Source organism: Pleurodeles waltl, chromosome 9 (assembly GCF_031143425.1).
Source record: "Pleurodeles waltl isolate 20211129_DDA chromosome 9, aPleWal1.hap1.20221129, whole genome shotgun sequence".
Lineage (NCBI taxonomy): Eukaryota > Metazoa > Chordata > Amphibia > Caudata > Salamandridae > Pleurodeles > Pleurodeles waltl.
Window position 1 is genome coordinate 733,678,626 of NC_090448.1, and position 24,242 is coordinate 733,702,867.

General features: G+C 43.4%; 1 protein-coding gene across 1 annotated transcript in view; it reads right to left on the minus strand.

The window, feature by feature from the left end:
* Window positions 1-15,066, minus strand: part of LOC138259740 (probable palmitoyltransferase ZDHHC24) — a 229,102-nt gene extending 214,036 nt beyond the window's left edge. The window contains exon 1 of the mRNA XM_069207633.1: window positions 14,789-15,066. Coding sequence (XP_069063734.1) covers window positions 14,789-15,066 — 278 coding nt within the window. The remainder of the gene's footprint in view (window positions 1-14,788) is intronic.
* Between the last annotated feature and the right edge of the window lie 9,176 nt (window positions 15,067-24,242).

Here is a 24,242-nt window from a genome sequence, read left to right on the forward strand (position 1 = left end):
ATAGCTATACTAACCTAATCTATCCTAACTATACATTACCCACAACTGGCCCTAACTACCCTATGCTAAGCTTACTTACCACATTTAACAACACACTCTAAACATTTGTCCCCCACCTCCCTTATATGATGACACATGTAGGACAACATATGCTAACCTAAACAGATACTAACTAACACTAAACAAATATATATATATATATATATATATATATATTTTTTTTTTTTTTTATTAAAATACACAAAAGCCCTAACATTAACCCCCAGACACCCACCCACAAACTAACATGTAATAATATGAAACCCCCCAACCTACTTAACCTATCTAAACTACTACCCTACTCTAACCTATCACTAAACCCACGAAACCCACTAACAAACTGTATGAGGAAGGAGGAGGGAGGGGACTGAATTAGGGGTGAGGGGAGGCAGGAGTTCAGAGGTTTGCGCTCCTCAGTTTCTTTTTTATAGATTTCAGCCGCCGGGCATTTTTGTCCACGTCCCTCTGTAGAGTGTCAAGCTTTCTCAAAACATTTCTCATGTCCCTCTGGAGCTCGGAAATGGCTGCCATGTCCAATGCAGCAGATGTGGTGGTCTGTGTTGCAGAGGTTGTTGCTCCTGCAGGTGTGGTGGTCAGTGGTGCTGACGTGGAAGGTGCAGCAAGTGTGGTGGTTGGTGGTCCCGAGGTTGACGGTGCAGCAGGTGGGGCTGATGTGACGGTGGCCGCTGTGTTACTGGGTGCCATTGTGGTGGTGGCTCCAACCGTTGTGGCCAATGCAGGTCCCCCTTGGCGGAAAGCACGCTATTCCCCTGTGGCTCTCTCTCTCTGATAACGTCTTGCCATCCTCCGGTACCCAGACTCGACATCCAATATATGTCTGTACCTCACTTCCCACTTCTGGAAATCCCTAATCTCCGCTACATTCATGTTGGCAGCTGTAAAAATGAGATAGGCAACCATCAGTGTCATCATTGTGTGATGCATGTACAGATGATAATCTAACACTCTGCCTCAATTTGCACATGCAGTCCAAATCACAGTATGGATGATATAATGTCCCTGACTAATGAAATGGCAGCGCGGCCTACCCATCAGGTATTTAACAGCACAGCAAAGCACAACAAGAAGTGTACCAAATAAAGTGATCTGTGCACTGTTGTAGTGCAATGTGTCACAATGCAAAGGCAGCAAGTAATTCACATGGGCCAGGCTGACTAATCTTTATCATCTGAGTCAACTTCAAGGCACCCAAGACCAGTGATTTGTAGATGCAATTGGCAGGATGGTATGCAGTTGCTAATCATAAGGGGTCCGTGTTGTTTGGGACACATGGATGCTTGAATGAGATGACTGTCATCTACACTGTGACTATCACATCTACCTACATATATGTTCTTCCCCTACCCATGTGCCCCAGGGGAGATGGCATGCAATACATCATCACAACTGCTGAGGACAACTACAAAGCCATGTCCACTTGTTCATGGATTTAGTAAGTGGAAGACATGTGAGGAGGGCTGCCACCTAGGAATGAGGTATCCATAGGTAAATCACATCTACATTCATGTGTCCAATTGTGGGCAACCATCAACACCTGATCTGCCAACATAATTCCAAAATCACCTACATTTATGACTGCACATGTCTGGCCTTGACCTGCATGCACGCCTATTACATACCACATAAGTGTGACGTAAATGGAGTACAACTTATGGAGCTAGATGCTGGGGGACAGTTACCCATACAATCCTACATGTGCATTACAATACAGGGATGCACAATTTTGTGGGGAAAACTGATGCATCACTGTCTTGCGAAAATTAGTGTATGACTTGGTGACAATACTCTGACACTGGAGCACTTTCAAGTCACATGTGGGCCTACATGTGGCTACTAATCACCTTGTTCACATGCTGCCTATTGCGCAGCACAAGACTCCCAAGATATGCATCTCTGCCTGTGAATATCAAACCCTTGCATGGAACACTATGTCAACATCTAGTCAAGTAATATATCAGATCATGTGCCAGCTCATCATATCTTGCAATGAGTGCTACACACAAAAGTCACTCACACAACAGCTGCAATCACTACACAGGACAGACATTATCACACTTACTGGATATGTCTGGGTCTTGAAATCGAGCACTTCCCCGATCGTAAAGGAGGCTGGCCCACCTGCAAGACAGGGAAAGGAAATATATTCTCAATGTCAGATCACTCTACAAACGTGTGGACAACATATCATAGTGGGTAACACTTTATATGAGTGAGCTGCTGATCCTGCATGTAGACGCTCCAACAGACATACCACTGCAAACTCACATGGACACGGACACTCCAGTGAGTGATAGACGCACATCTGCACACATGCACTGGACCTAACAATCATGTGGTGCTAAACCTCACTACAAACATTTGTGGCTAATCCATTTCAGATGGTACTCCATGTCATGATTTGGAATTGGGTGACAATTTCAATGGCACTTCCCTGGTGCACTGCAATACAAGTGACTCAGGTATTGTGGCTTGTGCATCAAGAGACACTGAATTACTGTGTGATGGGCATGTGGCTCAATTTTCATTCAGCAACTATCATGCATTCAGTGGTCCATAACAGATGTGGCACAGTTGTATGTAGGTAACAGATGCCCCATTGGCAGTTTTCCCTTAAGCCGTATATGCCCCCTTTGCCAATATGATGGCAGGGATCATGTGTGTGTGTAATGATGACAATGTAGCTCTAAACATGGATTGCCCACTTTGCTGTCCCAATACAGTGAAAAGTGGTCTGAAGACAGTGTCTTACCTGATCATCATTGACAGAATGCATGGGCACGGGTGTTGTCATTGCACCTGAAATGTGTTACTAAGGGCCACATGTACCAAGATCAGGTTTTGTAAGTCACACATTGCAAAACTTAGCAACTCACAATTTGCAGGTAGGATGATCTGAGGTACAACACTGTTAATGACACTGTTTGCAAATCACAAAAGGGGTAGCATATTATCTACCTCATGACGTTTGATGAGGTAGGTCTCATTTTGCAAACCGCTTGGAAATGGCGGCACTCACAGGGATGCTGGCCTGCTGGCCTCAGCACACCACCATGTCTGTGACTGCTTTCAAATAGAGATGTATATTTTGGTTTAAATGCAGCCTTATTTCATCAGGGGTAAACAGGAAGCATTTAAAAAAACAATATTATAACTCAAATAACTTATTTGAAGCAGTCAGTGGTTGATGGGACAACTTCCAGTTCAGAAACAATTTTTGGGCATGCATTCACAAAGGGGAAGGGATCCCATGGGAACCCATCCCCCTTTGCAAATGGGTTAGCACCAACTTGAAACGGCTGGTAACTGCAATTGTTTATTTCCAGCAGTACCAAAGAATCAATCAGCGGACTGCGACTCACTTACAGGAAAGGCACGCCCCTTCCTAAATGCCACTAGCAAACCCTGTTTTGTAATTGGGCAATGTGATAGCAGAATGGCAAAATTGGGGGGGTGCATTTGAATAAACATTTTTTCCTGACGTAACCAGACATAATCAGAAAACTAGGCCGTTTGTGAGAATTAAAAATAGCTTGGTACATGTGGCCCTAAGTAATAGTCGGACATGGCTCAATAAAGCTCAGGACTGCATTGTTAACATGTATAGACATGTGGAATGCATCTCAGTACTGGGACAGTAACAGTTTCTTCTACTTGCATTCAACATGGCCACAAACATTGCATGCAGCACGTCAAGACATCTGCTACTGTCACTCAGGAGCATTCTACAGTACACATTTGTCAATGTGATACTTACCAACAGGGCCACCAATCACCACACCCAGGTAGTCCAGCAGGTCCTGCTCTCTTGCCACCAGGTCAGCCCAGCGATGCTTCAGCTGGTGCTCATTTCATGTTGTGTTGAATAAACGTTTGAGGTGGTAGAGCACCTTGCCCCACCGCAGCTGCCTTGCCTCTCCCATCTCCAGCATCAACGGCAGAAAGTGGCACACCAGCCACACAAAGGCCCCAAGCGCCTCCCCCCCCCCCCCATGCAGGTCAGCCTCACCCTTCCCGACATGTCCTTGCACAACAATTTAAAACAGAAAAAGGGAAAAAGGAAGGAAAATAAATGTGAAAAAAGGAAACTTACAACCCATACTATGAACCCCAACTAACCCAACTAATGTATCCCCCAAACAGACACCCGACAGTACAAATACAATCCAAAAAACACTAAACTACACAAAAGCACTTAAACAGGTACAATATACAAATTGAATACACAAAAGACAGAAGAGAGACACCTCAAGATACAAGAAACGCAATCCAGACACGAGCAACACCAAGACACTGCCACACAGTCAAGAAAAAGCACAAACTGTAAAGTGAAAGTACACCCACAGTACTATGTCTGTTATCAGGATTTCCTATTACATCTCTTCCAGTCCCCTTTGCGGCCCGTTTTCCGTCTTGCGTGTATTTTTTCTAGACGCATATGATGTTTGCGTGAATATTTTCTACACCTGACCTACATGTGTGGCAAAATACCACGCATTACTGGGAAGCTTCTATTTTAATGGATATCCGCATGCGTGTGGTGCACTGGTGGAATTAATGCTAAGGGCCCATGTATGTTTAGTTAACGTTTGCGTTGTTTTTCAACGCATTTGCGTAAAAGTTTTTGACAGCCACAACAGCAGAGAACTCTTCAACATTGTCAAAGAGCTCTCCAACCCTAACGCCAACGCCATCACGCCCTCACAAGACCTCTGCAACTCCCTCGCCACCTTCTTCCATCGTAAGATCACCGACCTACACCACAGCTTCGGACACCAGACCCAGCCAACCACCACAGAACCTACAACCCCAGCCATCACCCTCAACGCCTGGACTCACATCAACACGGAAGAGACCAAAGCCACCATGAACTCCATCCACTCCGGTGCCCCCTCGGACCCCTGCCCACACTTCATCTTCAACAAAGCCGACGACATCATCGCCCCGCACCTCCAGACCATCATCAACAGCTCGTTTTCGTCTGCTACCTTCCCCGAGAGCTGGAAACACGCTGAAGTCAACGCCCTACTGAAAAAACCTACGGCGGACCCAAGCAACCTGAAGAACTTCCGCCCCATCTCGCTCCTCCCATTTCCCGCCAAAGTCATAGAGAAGACCGTAAACAAGCAACTTACCAACTTCCTTGAAGACAACAGCCTACTCAACCCCTCTCAGTCCGGATTCCGAGCCAATCACAGCACAGAAACCGCCCTCATCTCAGTCACAGACGACATCAGAACCCTGATGGACAACGGAGAAACAGTCGCCCTCATCCTCCTCGACCTCTCGGCTGCCTTCCACACCGTCTGCCACCGAACCCTAATATCCCGCCTCCACTCCACCGGGATCCAAGGACAGGCCCTGGACTGGATCACCTCCTTCCTCTCCAACCGCTCCCAAAGAGTCTACCTCCCACCTTTTCGCTCAGACCCCACCGAGATCATCTGCGGCGTCCCACAAGGCTCCTCACTCAGCCCGACACCCTTCAATGTCTACATGAGCCCCCTCGCCGACATCGTACGCAAACATAGCATCATCATCACCTCCTACGCCGACGACACTCAACTGATACTTTCCCTCACCAAGGACCCCACCAGCACCAAGACCAACCTGCAAGACGGAATGAAAGACGTCGCAGATTGGATGAAACTCAGCCGTCTGAAACTGAACTCAGACAAAACAGAAGTCCTCATCCTCGGAAACACCCCGACCGCCTGGGACGACTCCTGGTGGCCCACGGCCCTTGGCACCGCACCGACCCCCTCAGACCACGCACGCAACCTCGGTTTCATCTTGGACCCACTTCTCACCATGACCAAACAAGTCAACGCCGTATCATCCTCCTGCTTCCTCACCCTCCGCATGCTCCAAAAGATCTGCCGTTGGATCCCCGCCGACACCAGAAAGACCGTGACCCACGCCCTCGTCACAAGCCGCCTGGACTACGGCAACACACTATACGCAGGAACCACTGTTAAACTCCAGAAACGTCTGCAACGAATTCAAAACGCCTCCGCCCGCCTCATCCTCAACATACCCCGCAACAGCCACATCTCCACCCACCTGAGACACCTGCACTGGCTTCCCGTCAACAAAAGGATCACCTTCCGACTCCTCACCCACGCACACAAAGCCCTCCACAACAAGGGACCCGAACTCCTCAACCGCCGCCTCAGCTTATACACTCACACCCGTCCTCTTCGCTCCGCCAACCTCGCTCTCGCCGCCATCCCTCGCATCCGCCGCACCACAGCGGGTGGGAGGTCCTTCTCCTACCTGGCGGCCAAGACATGAAACTCCCTCCCCACCATCCTCTGGACCACCCAGGACCACTCCGCTTTCCGGAGACTACTCAAAACCTGGCTCTTCGAGCAGCAGTAACCCCTTCCCCCTAGCGCCTTGAGACCCGCACGGGTGAGTAGCGCGCTTTATAAATATTTATGATTTGATTTGATTTGACTCAAACTGTGTTTGCGTGATTTTCAAATCACCCTGCATGCACCCTGTATCAAGATGAAGATAGGATGTAATGGCCTACAGTGTGTGGTATAGTGGTTGGCAACATGTGGTAGAGCATGCAACTGTGGCCCAGATTTATACTTTCTTTGCGCTGCATTTCCTTCCTTTTCTGACGCAAAATCGGCGCAAACTTACAAAATAAAATTGGATTTTGTAAGTTAGCTCTGTTTTTGCATCAATAAATGACGGCAATGCGACGCAACAAAAGTATGAATCATGGCTTGTGTGTGTGAAAGATCTGTATTAAGAATATGTGTGCTTCTGAAGGAACGGCATGCAATGCATTTGAAGTAATGCTCATGTATGAATGTGTTACAAATGGGTATCTACATCACATGGCAATCAGTGATGGACAACAGTCATGATATGTGTTTGTAATATGTGTTGACTCATTTGATTTGTGTAGTTGTTTGACTTTGGGGACATTACATTCACACGACAAACAAAACTCAGGGATGATTGAGGATGGCTGATGAGTGCTAGGTCGGATATGTTACTCCTCACATGTCATTAATTGTTGGCTACGAATTCATGGTGACTTGTGTGTGATCTACCCATATGTCGGCCATGTGTACATGTTTGGTACATACAGTGTTTGAGACACAGTGCCTAATTCCACCCATAAAAAATGTTATGTACACATCAGTTTGACTCATGAAAATTACCTATGTTACTCATGTTGCTGTGGTGGACCTGCTGCCCTGGCTGCATGTGTTCACATATTTTCAGGTGTGCATTCCACAGACGTGTCCAATTCAAGTGTGTGGGCATCTGTACCCTGTGTCAGGATTGGGCTCCATGGTGTTACGGTTTCGTGCGGGTCTAGTCAGGAGTCTGGTAGGGGCAACCCTTGAGTTCACAGAGTATCTTGCAAGGAAGAAGTGTACCAAAGCAGAAGAGCAGCTAAAGGCATACAAGGGGATATGGCAGCTATGGTACAGAGCAACCTTAGTGTGGACAAATATGGAATGGGTCAGTAATGGAAAAACATGCAGGGCTTATGACTAAGATTGTACAGGGTAGGGCTCAGAACTTTCCACAGCAACAGGGAACGTCAGTGCCTCTGTGCAGATTAATCTTACAGCTAGTCACCATGCAAGCCCCATAGAAAGGTGGCAGCAGAAGTGAATCTGTGTCTGAACCCTTAGGGCACAAACAAGGATTGTACTTACTAAGACTAGCCCTTGTTGGTCGGGCTGGAGACACAGTAACAATTCCTCGAATACAGCTATAGCACACTGTCACTGTTAGGCACTAATGACTATATGCAACACTACACAAAGGATGGGGGTTGGATTACCCTCCTGGAAACCAGGTGCCAGACCAAATACAAAGTAAAAAATACAAAGTAAAGCACTTGTAGACAGGTGAGGACTGATTGGACACTTACCAGACACGATAACCCAAGGGGAAACAAAAAAATAAGGGAACCAACTAGGAGGCAAAGCCAGGCACAGGGAACAGGCTCTGGTTGACGCAAAGGCTGGAACATGTCTGGGTAACTGAAAGCAGGCTCTGGCAGAAACAAACATAACCAAGGCTGAGAAACAGGGAGTAGAGTCTGACTGGAACGAGCAGGAACAAGACTCGGTAAACAGAGAGCAGGTTCAGCCTGAATCAGGACTGTAACACAATCCAACAAGGGGTCTGGAACACAAAGGAATCGTACTCCAATGCACGACGAGGAGCTTCAGGAAATGGCAGCTTCTAAGCAGTTCCAGGCAGCAGCAAGGCCAGGGCAGAGTCACATGGCTAGGCTACACAAGAGAGGTCACAGGTGTGTGCAACTTCAGTCTCTCACAAGTCCTGGAGGAGAGAATCCAATATAAAGGGACAACTGGACTTTTCCCATAGGAAGCAATGGACAGAAGATTACAGGTCTTACCGACTACCAGGCAGTGCATTATGGGACCTGAGGTCCATGCAGGCTAATGTAATTCTTCTATAGCATGCCATATGGAAAAGGGAAGCAAACAGGAGTCAGAAAGGAACACTGGGTGAGAGCTGATGATCATTCCCAAGGTACAGATAGTCCATTTACAGCACCCCCTACAGATGGGAGGGCAGAGACTTAACACATGGCAGTGGCAGGACTTATTTCCAGGGATGGACTGCACAGGGCATGTGTTGTGAACATTGCTTGGCATACCTGGGATATTCATGCTATCCATTTTCAGAAATTATGCACCTCTTGTCACACAAGCTCCTTGCAGAGATGGCAAATGTCACACTTACTAATGTCAGGGGTCTGTTCATACATTCCTGTTTCCACTGATATTTCACATCCACTGCCTCATGTATGGTGCGCTTATTTACCTTATGATTGGAGATGTCATAGTTGTGTGTCATATGCTACAGTAGACCATGTAGGCAACGTGGATGTGTGTCATATGCTGTGGTCCTATGATTTTGTCCTTCATATGTGAAATTCAGAACATGAGTAATTTTTTATATGTGTGTGATGTTTGTGTACAATCATACGCATCACATGTGATGGAGAAATAAGTAACCAAAGCAGGATTGTGTGATAAAGTAAGGTGTTTAATTACATATCCTAACAAGGTGTTCAGAGTGACTATTGATGAAAAAGGTTTTGAAAAATCTGCTGTCTGCGGTGCATTCCTGCAGCTGTGTTTTGATGTCCCCCCTCATTTTCCCTGGCACCATCCTCCTCCTTCTCCTCCTCCTCAGGCAGTTCTTGCTCTGGCTCATATAGGGGGATGTTCCTCCTCACACAAATGTGCAAGATAGCACATGTAAGTATGATCTTGCAGACGATGTGTGGGGCATATAGGAGGCTGCCTCCTGTGATGACGAGGCACCTGAATCTGGACTTCAGCATGCCAAAGGTCCTTTCTACAATCGTGCGTGTCCTCCGATGTGCCTCATTATAGGCATGCTCTGCTGCTGTGCTTGGGTTGGGGAATTGGGTCATGATCTATGGCTGGATCCCATAACCCTGATCAGCTGAAAAAGAAAATAGGAATGAGTATTTTGTTAGTGCTTGCAACAGGAATGCCATGTAGCATGGCAGTTGATATCTTGTGAAGTCTGTGACTCATATGTGTTTGTGGTATTGTGTGAGATCCTTGACTTTCGTGAGGTTTTTTCTGCAGTGGGTTATTTGACTTGACAACTTGTGTTTGGCTCATTGACCTGGGATCTATGATTTTGTTTCCGAACTGCTGGTCAGTATGTATGTACCATGCGTTGTGTAGTGAGCAACATGTTTTAGTGTGCTTTCACTGGAGGGGACATGATACTTCCACACACACAATAGATTCCAATGTGGTGGTAACATGGTTGCACTACATGGCCTGGACAACCCATCCAATTAGACATATGTCATTGCAGATGAAATGCAACAGTGAGGCCCTTTGATTTGGCTCGGTGACAATGCACAACACATTTCCATATGTTTGCAGCACTGAGGTGTTCAGTATTGACAATGCGCAACTGTCTCATGTGTGACTTGGTTCTAGGCAAACCTTTGTAGTTCCCTCTGCCAGTGGCTCATGTGCAACCGTGCACACACACTACCAAACCTTCTCCAGATAACCTGGCTAACTGTCTTGTGGAGGTGGATGTATCTGTGCAGGAAGCACTATCTCCCTGTACATATGTTTTTTAAGGGATAATTGGCTCTTTCGGTGTGTGCAGCAGTGTGCAGTTTGCATTAGTGGCACATCAATATGTGTTCATAGCACAGTCCACTTCCTTATTGCTACCTGGCAACTGCACCTCTGGAGTGATGTATGATGTTGGGACTGCATATCAGTATTTACGTCTCACCTACATATGAATCTGCATCATCATGCTAAGTGTCTCATGGTGTTAGACCTGCAGCAACACACATTGCACGCTACATATTGCTTGGGAGGGTGTCAGACTGACTATGTGGCCTAATGTAATAGTAAATGGTTCATCTTCCAAGTTGTACTTCCAGTGCAGGCCATGTCATTGTCACTGTGTGCTTTGACATTGGTCCCTTGTAGATCTAGAGTGGCAGCTAATGTTTGTGGAGCCGTCATTTGTCCATAGGTGTGTATCCCATTGTGTCAGGATGTACAACATAACTACCTGTGTCACACCTTAGTGTCTTCCTGCCCACGTTTCAATCTAGTGGTGTATATATTGTGTGTCCTACAGGGTTTCTGTGCCGTGTGTATATTGCTAGGTTTATGGACTGACCGACAAGAAGGCCATTGCCATATTGTCTGTCCTGCAAGTGCTGATTGATCGTGCTGTGGCGGAAGATGAAGGAATCATGTACACTCCCAGGATACTTGGCCAAGATGTTGGTAAACAACCCCTGGTGGTCAACTATGGCCTGCACATTTATGGAGTGGGTGTGCTTTCTGTTCCGGAATAGATGCTCTGTTGCTGCAGGTGGTACGATCAGGACATGGATGCAGTCAATTGCACCAAGCACATGCAGGAAGCCATGTATCTGATAAAACCCCTGTTTGATCTCCTGCTGCTTCTGCTGGTTGTTGGGGAAGCTGATGTGGCGGGGTGTGAGGGAGATGATGGCATCTATGACCTTGGGAAGGAAGGCAGAGAATGAGGGTTGTGATACCCCAGCGACCAGGGCACCTGTTGTTTGGAAGGAGCCAGTTGCCAACACATGCAAGACAGCTAGCAGCTTGGTCACCGGTGGTATATTGTGTGGTGTCTGCAGGCTGGCTGTTATATGTGGCTCAATTTGGCGTAGCAACTGCTGGATGGCTTGCCAGTTGAGTCTATTCCTCCAGATGATGTCCTGTTCCCTCAGGCCCTGGAGGGTTGTCCTGGTCCTGAAGACCCTCTCCTGCCTTCTGTGTTGCCTTTAGAGGCCATGTTGGGGTAGTGGTGGCTGCTGCTGTTGGTCTTGTGCTCTGTGTCGTCCAGCATGCTGCATCAGTAGCACCTCCATGTTGTCCTGTTGAGCTATGATGTTGCTTGTGTGTGTTTTCTTTAAGTAGTGGTCTGTTTGCCCTGACCCAGGCATTAGAATTTGACACAAATCGGGCTTAGTGTCATTTTTCAGGTCCGCCTCCCACCGTGCGTCATTTTTGCCCTGTTGGATAAATATGGCGCTAAGGTGTTTGACTCATTTGTTGGACAGGAACGCCTACCTTGCATCTCATTGATGCAAGGCGGTTTCACGCATCCTTCAAATTACACAAAGTCCATATGTTTGATGCTAGATGGGTCTAACACAAAATATAAATATGGAGTTAAGTTTGCGCTGGATTTGCATAAAAAAATGTACACAAATCCAGCGCAAACAGAGTATAAATATGATAAGAGCTAAATGTTTTAAATGTAATAGAATCGGACATGTTTCAAGGGTTGCAATCAAAAGAGAATGTCCTACAAGGATAGTGTGAATCTAGTGGAGAACAATACTGGTGATGAGGAAGAAAGTACATTAGAAGATTATCATACTGAAGAATTAATGCTAAAGAGTTGGGGAATGAAACAGTAGAGGAGGCATATGCAAACAATATATATGTTAGAAGGCGATCAATATGTGCCTCCAAGGTGTCCATGAATGAGATTTCAATTAAAATGTGGGCTGATTCATGTTAACCATATACGCTTATTGATCAGGAAACCTGGTCTAAGTTAGGAAGAAATGAACTGCCTACGATCAAGCTGGAATTGCTTGGATATGGTGGGAGTAAATTACCCATAGTAGGATGTTTCCAGACAAACATATTGTTCAAACAAAGAGAAATTGCAAGTTGGGTATATGTAGTTGTGAAAGGGCGATGTTTGTTGGGATGGAAGGAACAGAGAGCACTCAATATCATACTAAATCCTAATTCTGATGAACAAGTGTTAACAATAATGCATGAGAACGATGTAAAATGGAAAGAAGAGTTCCTGAATTTGTCTGGAAACAAATTATGGTGTTTAAAGAACTTTCAACATAAAATCATCTTAAAAGAAGGAGCGACTGCAAAAGCTAACAAGGTGAGAAGTGTGCCAGTAGTGCCAGGAGAATCACTAAAAGCAGAATTGACGAAGTTGTTAGAAATTGGGCTGATTTTAGCCCGGAAATCAAATGGCAAGCTTAGAATGTGTGTCGATTTAAGAGACCTCAACAATAATATATTGGTGGATCGACATCCTATACCTAATATTGTGTTGTTGGAGTCAAGAGAGGAAGGGTGTATTCGACACTTGATTTATCAAGTGCTTACCATCAAATTTTGTTACATCATGATTCAAAACATCTCACCTTGTTTATAACACCAGAAGGGGCATTCAGATTTGTGGTGTGCCATTTGGTCTCGCGTCTGCTTCGGTAGTTTTTCAGATGGCCAGGCAATGCTTGATGGGAAACATAAAGAATGTAAGATTTCTTCAAGATGATATTTTGGTGTGGGGAGAAGATGATAAGGTGCATGATGGTTTGTTGAGAAAAGTGTGTGGAGTGTTGGAGAATGTTGGGCTCATAGTGGAAATCAATAAATGCTAATTTTCATGCCAAAAAGTGTTGAATATTTAGGTCATACCATATCTTATGATGGAATTAAACCCAAGATTAAGCTATAGTTTATTTTCTAATGTTTATTTGTACTCATGTTGTAAAAAAACACACCAGTCATTCCTGTGCCATTCTCATGTAAGCCATGGAAGAAGGTGGCAATGGATTTATGCGGACCTTTCGAGTCTGGAAGTAGTGGAAAAAATATGTGTTTGTAATGATGGATTATTATTCTAAGTGGCCTGAAGTAAGTATGGTGAGAGATATTAGATCATTTATGCTGGTGGAGGTTTGTGAAGAAATATGGAGGAGACAAGGTTATCCTGAATAAGTAGTCACTGATAATGGTCCTCAATTTACATCTGAAGAATTGAAGAATATTTGGGGTGTTATGGAATTAAGCAAATTAAAACTGCAGTAACACATCCTTGGGAAAATGGTTTGATAGAAGGTTCAACAGAGTCCTTAGTGAGAATCTACAATTCTCTTTGCAAAATGGGTTAGATTGGAAAAAAGAATTAAGGAATTTGTTGTGAAGTTACCATACCACCCTGCATTCCACAACTATGATAGCACCTTTTGTGTTGCTGAAAGGAAGAATTCAGCAGTTCAGAAGGCCTTAGACCCTTAAAAATTGTTCTAGAAATTGGAGGTACTTTAAAGACTGGTGTTCAGCTAGTGGTTTAACAGCTGCTTCCTGTTCTCCTTGAATCCTAGCCTTCTAAAGGAATATTTTTAATCAGTCTTACAGTTTCTACCTTACGCAGTCAGTGGGCAGCTATTAGAGCCTTCAGGGAAGTGGAGGTCTTGACTCTTGAGAATCTGGTCAAAAAGCTGTTGAAAATCTTTGCGAGCAGTCTGTAAAAAAGCAAAGTAATGCAATGTTTTTCACCCAGAGGTGAAATGTCAGGGTAAAATAGATCCTACGTGTTTCTTCCCATTTGCTTATATATCAGTAGTAAACCTTGAGCCCCCACATCCATAATAACCGATTTCTGTGATATCAATAGTTCCTGGTTGGGAGGGCATACTGTGCCAAATTACAGATAACTTGTAATTGGTCCAGAGAGGAAAACCTCCAATGTCAAAAACAAGAAGAATTGAAATGGAAAATTAATAGCAAAATGGATAAACAGGGGACGCAGAGTCACTTGACAACTATGTACAAGATCTCAAGAAATCTGAGAAATATAATGGACGACAGAGACTGTAATGACAGACATGCAATGAAAGGGAACAGAAGGACAGACGCATTTAGTAGTGAGAAATGTGTGTTGAGGATCACGAAGAAGCTCAGTATCAGAAGACCAGAAGAAGGCCAGAGACATACTTCAGAACAGATGGGGGCATCTGGAGACAACATATATTGTTTACAACTGCCAACTTACTCCTCTGAGTCCTTTTAGTTAAGCAGGTAGAAAAGGTCTGAGTAAAACCTCTGTCAGTAGTTTGCATACTAGTTGTATGGATACAGTGTACAACATTCCCTTTCGCATGTTAAAGGCCAAGTAAAAAAACAGCTGACAAAACAATCACTCAAACTATTATTCAACTCTTTCCTTCACAGAATTTATGTCTCAAGGCTATAATTTACTATTTTTGGAAATCAGTTGTGTGTTCATATCTGGCATCTCACTGAAGGATCCCCGTCCGTGGGCAAAGAAACATATATACAGAATTAGTACTTTTCACAATACGCTTTAAACATTCTCCAGCGTCTCTTTCCATACTCACTCCCAGCCTTGCCCGACCGAGCAGTCCGTCAGGAGCACCCCTTTGATGCTAGGGTTGGTTCGCAGGAATTTCACCACATTCCCAAACGTATTCAGAAGCAGGAAACTCATCAGGAGTAAATGGCCAGCTCGGAACCAGTCTAGTATTGTCTCCTGCTCTTGTACATGAAGGAGAAACACCTCCAGTGCCACAAAGGTGATCATACCCAGGGTGATGCAGAGTGGCAAGTAAAGAGTGGCTTTGAAGCGTTTGGAGTTGCTGGTTAGCTTTGTTCCCATTGTGATCTGCAGCTAAAAAAAAAATTACTTAACTGAATTTAGTGCATCATAGAAAGATGTATACAAACAAATCAACTACATACGCTCATCACAGATAATCAAATACATATGGTTAGAAGGAGAAGGCAGGTTTGATAAGAAACATTCTGATAAGACTGAGAATGAGATTGGGAACCTTTCTAATTAAACACCCTATCAGTTCAGCAACCAAGACTTCAAAGTGTATAACGGGCTTCAGCATTTTATGGCATCATCATAACCCCTCAAATTAAGCTGTAAAAGCCAAATTACTAATAACCCTTGACATCCAATCTCCAAGAAAGAAGTGACTCAAACAGATGATCTCACCAAAGAACAAAAATATATTTCTACTACAACGTTTCAGCTTCTGCCTTCCTCAGGTAGTATAAGATGGTTTGCTCAGTGGCTGCACAGCTGACACTGCTGGATTTTCAAAAAGCATCATGAGTGAAGATTCCAGTTGGAATGTGGAATTAATGCAGTCCTGAGAACTCTTCAGATATGCAGAAATCAAGTGGTATTGTCAGTGATGTTCAGTCCATCTGGATGCAGTGATTTTAAACGGTACATCCAGAAGTTTTCTCTGATGACCAGTAGTTCTTCCTTTAAAACATGTTCCACAGGGAAAATTTTCAAATCTGATAGTAAATGGTCCACAAGGTTCAAATGATTGACTACAAGCTGGTCAAGTTTCTTGTTAATTATTGCTGATTTGTGGTTCCTGAATCGTGTACGGAGGTCATTCACTGTTTGAACTACATATTGTTTTTTACAGCTTTGGCGCTGGCACTGAATCACATAAATAATGCATGTTGAGCGACATGTAAGATGCTGTCTTATTCCATAGGTCCTTCTTGTAACAGAGCTAGTTACTGATGATGTTTGTAAAAAGTATTCACATGTGATACACCTTTTAGAATCACAGAAATGAACTCCTGCATTTGTTACAGTTTGCTTAAGTTCAGCTCTCACAATAAGCGATCTTAAAATGGGAGTTCTGCGGTAAGCAATGACTGGCAGTTTTGGAAAAAGCTTTTGCAATTTTTCACAAGTGGCTAGTAAGGGAAAAGTTTTTGCATTATATTTCTGTAGTTGGGAGCTGATGGATGATAGTCAACCACAAATGGGATTCGGAACATATATATATATGAAAATGCTTTATTCGGTATGAAAATAATCAACCATATTCATAAATAGACAACACATCATATAAAAACAAAATACAATCGACTAACAGATATATCCCCTCATCTTCTACTAGACAAATATACACAAATAAAAGATTATAATCCAGAATTCCTTAAAAAAGAAAAAAAGAAACAAGTCAATCAAGTTAAAAATATAAAATCATTTAAAAATATATATATATTCACTTTAAAAACCAAAGGTGACAGGGACAATATAGTTAGGTTCACAGTAATTAGCAGTGTATGGCGCAGCACAAGATATAGTTACTTGTGAATTTGCCTCAAAATGTTTAAATAAATGCTCTTTTGCCTTGGGGTGGTCCCAGGAACTTGGCTGAGTCCGAGTCCCAAAATGGCTGCCAACACTGCCTGGTTCAAGTATTGGCTGTCAATTAGAACTCTGCACAAGATCGGGAGAATTTGCAAATTATTCATTAACCTAGTTGCACAAATTTGGATTTCCTTTAATATCTCGAAGACTACTGAACGGATTTACACCAAATAACAAAAGGACTGCTTTCTGGACCGAGAGCTACCTTTCTGCCAAATTTTGTGTAATTCGGTCCAGCTGTTCTGGCTGTAGTCGGGTCTAAAATCATTGTGGGAATTAAAACGGGAAACGCTCTTTTTTTTATCCCCGTTTTTCTCGGCCCCCGCTTGACAGATCACCCCAAACTTTCCATGCACAACAAGATCTAACAGGACACCTTTTTTCAAATGAATTTCATGAAGAATCGTCAAAACAACATCAAAGATATAGCCAGGTAAAAAAAAAAGCTTTTCCTATGGAAACTAGGTCCTAACTATAACTTATAAAAGGTTAAAGTAAAGGTATAGTCAGGTGTGACAAAAAACTGTTTACAAAAAAAAAAGTTGAAATTCACTAAAAAAAACAAGGGTTAAAGTAAAGTTATAATTCGGTGAAGATATCAGTCACAACATTAATGTTTTCAAGTTAAAAACCACAGAAATTCAGCAGAGCTATCTATAATTTGTTCCCCCACCATGCACTGCTTATGCCCTCCCATATTATATCACACATGATATGTTATATAATATCACTGATGGCCCTGCTGCCAAATTCCCAACAGGCAGCCAACACCACACTGTGCATGGCCTTTGACTTGCATAAGGTCAGCCTTCAGACTCTAGGGACCCCGTCTGGGTCAAATACAAGAAAAAGGGAGAGGGGGGCCACTCACCCCCCCCCCCCACTCTGACCCTCATTATGCCCCAGGTATCCCATTCCCCGGGGTGATACCAATAAAAAAACGGGAGGGGGCATGTGGCCACCCCTGCTTGTGCCTCATTAAGCCCTGCGCCCTCTGGGCGTTATTTTAAACAGAAGACAGAAGGGAGGCCATGTTGCCTTCCTCCTTGAGCTGTATTTAACTCCAGGGACCCCATCTGCCAGGCCTCTTTCACTATTATGGCGAGGGGAGCTGCACAACCCCACTCCTCAAACAGTACTCAGCCCTGGGAACCCATACCCTTGGCACAAATCATCAAATATGTCAGGAGAGATCAAAAGTCTGCTCTCAGCTGGCGGGAGCATTTTCAGAGTTCCCGCCTACTGGGACCAGACTTTGTGTTTTCTCCCACTTGGTGAGAGATTAAAAAATACTTCTGCCAAGCGGGAGCAGACACACGGTTTTCTGCCAGTGCAGACACTGAAGCCACTGTGTCACGGGGTAGGCTCTCCGAGACACAGTTAGTGAGCCGGCCACGGGGGATTGGATACCTGGGTCCATAGAAGGCTCATGGAGAGGTTGTTTATGGGAATATTTCAATCCCTTCTATACTGCTTTTCCTATGATTTATTCTTGTCAGACAATTTTTGGGATTTGCCTAGTGAATTTCTGTCAGTGCTCACTTGGGCTTGATTTATCTGACTAGGAGGGATGACCGAAGGACACAGAATTAGGTACAGGGTAATATGTAATGTTATACTGGTTTTCCCCTTTTGGTCTTTTTAAATGCCCACTTAGGATACAGTGAAGTACTTTATTTCTTATTTATGGCACAATTGTTTGTTCAGTGAATCTGAATTTGATACCTTTTAATTTAATATGTGCTGCTTTTACGAATTATTGTATTTTATGATTTAATGACATTGCACCATATAGTAACATTTAGTTTTATTTCTGCCACTTTAAGATCTCGCTGATAGTTATGCCTTGAGGAACCTTTTTAGGGCCAGAGTTGGTCACCCCTGTGACTTAGCTTAGTTTTATAATTCATGTATATCCATGTTTTATTCAGGCAAGCAAATCTGCTTTTTAGCAATGTCTTTTTTTACACATTTTATCAGTGGCTTTTATTGCATGGAAGGCAAGGAACATGCTGTTCGCTTAATCAGCCTTTGCACCATATACAATCAGTACTTCATATCCAAGGCTGTGATGCGAGGTACACAATATGCTACCTAGTGTTGTCCATTTAGGAGACAGATTCTATCACCAAGGCACAGTGTTACATCAGAACTGTATTTCCAATGTTGTATAGTTTAGTATATAGACTGTGCATAGACCCAAGTAGGGAAGACGGCATTCTGGCCACAACGATCCCTGGGACACATGCTGTGTGACACCTCAAGAGGATTGCCATCTACACGACAGGCAGATTCCAGATACCAGATCCAGGTATGAGGTTGGGTACCAATCCCTTAGATCAGGCCAGGCAGAGGGTTACAACCACTATGCTCTCAAAAACAGGCACAGGGTTAGGTAGGCACATCTAGACCCGCTACAACATCTATAACTACTTACATCATGGACAGACTATTTTTTTTTTTTTTTTACGATGTTCATAATGTTGGTTAACTTGCTTTGTTTCATCTGCCTAATTATTGCATCTCACTCATTAGATATCAGATTGTAATAGTTTCAATAAATGTATTGAAAACATTCCTTGCATTTTTGTCTCGCCCCAGCATGCATGAATAACTGCACGAAAGGGGAATTATATGTTTCCATGTCTTCCCTGGGGGGTCGGAGTGTCATGTTCAGGTTACCATAATCACCTTTTAATGCAGTGGGTTTGGAGGTTTGTCTGAGGCACTGTGAGCTAGCCAGGAGTTATAATGGCACCTACTAACTTTGTGTATAAACTCAGTCTACCACACTCTATTGTTCTGCCGTCATAAACATGCAGTCCTATTATCAAAGTAGAAACTGCATGACATGGCTCCACCAACATGTCAAGGACAGGTACTTCTTTAACAGCTCTCCTGAGTAGTTCTCTCTTGTATACCTAAGGTGCCCTACTCACTTTTATACAGAGACGCCTGTGGTGTCAAGGAAATATCTTCCTCAGCTGTATAGGTAGCACCTATACTTCTCTGTAGGTTGTTCAAGCTTGAACTCTTAAAAGAATACCCCACTTGGGCCCTGATTTATACTTTTTTTGTGCCGCATTAGCGTAATTTTTTGTCGCAAAAGAGGCACAAACTTACAAAATACAATTGTATTTTGTAAGTTTGCGCTGCTTTTGCGTCAGGAAATGACGCTAATGCGGTGCAAAAATAAGTATAAATCAGGCCCTTGGTGTTTCAAAAGTCTGAATTCTGTTTCCACAAATGGCGAATCCAGTAGTCCATTCCAGTAAATTGTAGACATGCTGTCACACAACATTTAATTTTAAATCTGCTACCAAATGGGGGTAGAGATGTTAAGTTTGTGGATGAAGCACACGATTCATACAAAACAGAAACATTTTAGTCATGGGTTATTTTTTCTGCAGTCGATGCCTATTCAAAAACATTTCACACATACATGGTGGCTAATCCACCAGGACAATATAGAGCATAGAATTATTTAGAAATACCATTAACGTATCAGAAATATCAAAACAGTTTCGAAGGTGCCCTCCCACATGTTGTTGAAAATGTTGACTGGGTCCCCTCAGTAATAACAGGGCCACATGGCTAGACCTTCAGTGGTCGTTTGTCACCAGTGGCATCCCTGCCACTGACTTCCATTCAGCACCGCGGACAGCTAGGACAACTCTGCACCTGGACAACAAAGGCCAGGTAAAACTGCTCTGACTGTCGTGAACTAACCCCTAATGGGTTCCATGCAACTTGCCTTTTAAGTGCATTTTTTCAACACATGATATTTTGCCATTGACTTCAATGCAACATTTAAATGTCATTTCTGCAGGGATTTTCTATTGCTTCTAAAGTCTGTATCTCCGGTTTTTACTGGACTTATACTGTTCGTTTTTGTGTCTGAAGTTACATAAAAATGAGCTCTATTTTTATAAATTGGTATTGGATTTCTTTCGAGTCATGTCAATTACTTATCGTCCATGTTTGTGCTGTGGAATGCTTAACACATGTTCCTCTAATTAAAGCTTGACTGCTCTCTGCCACACTACCAAGACTGAGATTTACTAGAGTGAATCTAAGGGCCATCTATGGGTTATTTTGAGAGTATTAGATGGTGAGGACTACCCCTACACCACATAATACTCCACTTTCCTGCTCTTCTCTTTCCTTTCAGGACTCATCCGACAAACAGACCGAGAGAGGTGGGTGGTCAGAACCAAGAACAGAGGAGTACATAAAACCAAGAAAGGACTCACAATGCTAGCCTGATGTGATAATAAAAAAGGGAAACTTTCTCAACAAAAATCTCAGTTCAAAAAGAAGAAGGTTGCAGGAGTTTTAACAATACAGATTGAGAATATTACTGAAGAACAGGGCATGGGCAGTGACTCTGCTAGACAGTGTGGCAAATTTCACAACAATTCACCAGAATCTTCAAGAGTTTCTGGATGTGAAAGCAACTAACGACTACATAGAAGTTGAAACCCCAGACTGGCGGGTTGCCCCTCCAGATCCTGTTTACATATTAAGCATACAGATTGAGGGGGACATAAAACATACAATTAAAGTAAATTTCCGGGAAAGATTAACACTTAGCTATGACATTCTCTGGCAGAAAAAGATTGCCCACCAGAGCTTGTTAGAACACTACCACAAGGGAAAGATGTGATTACACCGTCTTTCTCAGTCCTCCTTCTAGAACAAGTAAAACAAGCCTATGCTGCAGATTGGGCTCTTGCACAGACACCAGTGCCGGTCCACAACCATGTGGGTTGAGATAAGAAGCCCCCTTATCATGTACTAAGCATAAGGTCCAGCCCCTAAGTATAACCAAAGTACTCTACAAAACATGAAGCAAAAGCTCCTTCGAGGGAGATTCTCTCACAACTTGAGTACCAAGGAGTAACTGAGTCCTGCGTATCTCCTAAGAACAATTCTTTTTTCCTCGTAGCTAAGCCGGATCATTGATATAGAATAGTGATAGATTATGTACATTTAAACAGTCATACACACACATTTGCAAGACAGAATTCACACAGTTCAGCACTGAACTGATAAAAAATACAAAACAACATTGGATATTTCCAGTGTTTTTTTCTGCCAAAATATAGCTAATGAAAGCAGGGATCTGACCGCTTTCTTCGCGCTCGGCTCTCAGTGTCGATTTTGTTGACTTCCTCAACAGTATAAGAATAGTCCGATGCTGGTCTCTGCCTATGTGACATTAATATTACATGATATTGATCCAGAGGCATTGCCCTATGTAGATAACATTCATGTGACGGATGATGACTTATAAACACACACTTGGCATGAGTAGACTGTTTGTATTGGGATTTGCTGAACATGGCTACAAATGTAAGGTTAAGAAAACTAAAATTGCTTTCCTCAGTGTCCTGTTTCTATGATTCAAGCTTTCATACGACGGGAAGAATCTGGCACCACACTTCCTAGAGAAGTGTGCACAATTGCAACCACCAAATACTATAAAAAAGCTACAATCCTTGATAGGACCTTTCAATTTTGGAAGAACATATATGCTAGGCCTGGGCGGAGTTTGGTGAGTTTCGCTACGAGGAACTCTGTGAAGTGACCAAAAAACTCTGCTGCACTACCCGGAGTTCCACAAGCGATGAAGTGTGTTAGGTCGTGCCATTCGCGTTGATTTGTAGTGCCAGGTTTTTGTCCCAGTGCGAACGACACCACACGAAACGCAAAAGGGCACTGTTTCTTTTCTGCCTCTCGAGTAGATTTTCTACTCAAGCAGCAGCTTCCTCAACGTGAACAGAAGGTTTCTCAACATGTGTGGTAGCGACCATCCTCGACTGCCCGCGTTGAGAAATCTCACTCGGAGGTGGTCTGGAGTAAGATTTTCCTTGCTCGCGAACTTAATGTTGACGAGCACAAACAAGGAAAAAACTCCGCTCTGAAGAGTTTTTCAGAACACCGTACTCTAAGTGGAGCGCGTAGTGAAAAAAACTCACTTCACTCTCCACACTTAATATATACCTGACTTTGCACAATGTATAAAACCACCTTTTGACTGAATTTGTCCAGATTTTTCTAGCAAACATTATACATCTGAACACATACAAAGACTCAGATCACCACAGACTGACATGCTTGAAGCAAAACACTTACACACAAGCATAAACAAAACAAATCTGGTCATCCGGATCATTCCAGGTGCCAATGGCTTTACCAATGTCACACTGAATTAAGATGATAAAGTGGTGATTGCATATAAATTGCATTTATATTCTACTGCTGAAATGCATTTTACATTCACTGAGAAAATACTGACTGCAGTTCAGAGGGCTGTTATCAAGAACAGACCACTGGCTCAGGGGAAACGCATTACTGTGGTGACCATAGTGGCAACCTTAGATGCTGCTACATAGGTTAGTTTTCCAAATGCAAAAGCAACATCCACAATGGATACAACGGGCCACTTACTTGACTGCTACTGATGTAGATTATATGTTTGACCCAAAGTTGGAAACTCAAGAATTTCTCCAATATGAGCTGGAGTACCCCTTCCCACTAATGTTATACCTCTTGATCAGTATAAATATAGTATTTAGACTGATGGCTCAGCTAACCTAAACTTTGCTGTAGGCACCAAACACCAATACTCCGCATCTTGTGTAGTTGTTTATGAGGTTATAAGGGATGGAGAATTCCACCCTCAACAAACCTTTATGCTATGCAGTCCCTTTGGGATTGCACTGCACAGCTAGCTGAACTAAAAGCACTGATTTTGACACTGGAACAGACAATTCCTGACATTTACTATGTGTGATTCATACTATTGTGTCCAGTGTTTCAATGAAAAATTGCAATACTGCTGCTTTAATGATTCAGAGACCCAAAAAGGGAACACCATCAAGCATAAAATGCTCTGGGGGAAGGTGGCACAGTTTAAAGACAAACTGTCATGGGCTCGTGTAATACATACATTGGGCCATTAATGAGTTGGAATACACGTTGTAGGGAATTAATTGGCTGGTGAAGCAGTCAAATCTGCAGTTGTTACTGCAACTGTAGCTGCGATTATTCATTCTCATACAAAGGTGGATAAAGAAATATTGGCTGCTGTGAAAGCTTCAGCTGACGGCATTTCCAGAAAAATATTCCTACCAGTAAGGTGCCCAAAGCATTCCTTATGTAACAATTCCAGGGGTGGGTTATTGTGTTATCCCCAAACAGGATCGTAGGGTGCAATTGGTTCAAGCATCACATGAGGGTGTTTCTTTTGCCCATGCTGGTGTGGCGGCTACCATTTCATTACTACAAAAATGTTCCTTAGTTGTGACATCGGCCAGCAAATTAAAGGTTCCAACATCAAGCACACACTACAGACACCTTTCCTAGTGTCTAACACGCCTAAGAAGTGTGTGTACCTGAACCATTGTGTTCCTTTACATTCTGATGGTACATAAAAATACATTTTACTTGCTGTACAAACTTGCTCCAGATTATTTTGGGTGTGGCGCAATAATCGACGGACACTCACACTGTTATTAAAGATTTGTAAGTCTTCATTAGGACATATGCAGTTGCTGCATTTCACCCGACCAGGGCCCTGCTGTTGCCTCAAGGCTTACAGGGAGACCTTGGGAACACTGGGTGTAGCGGTA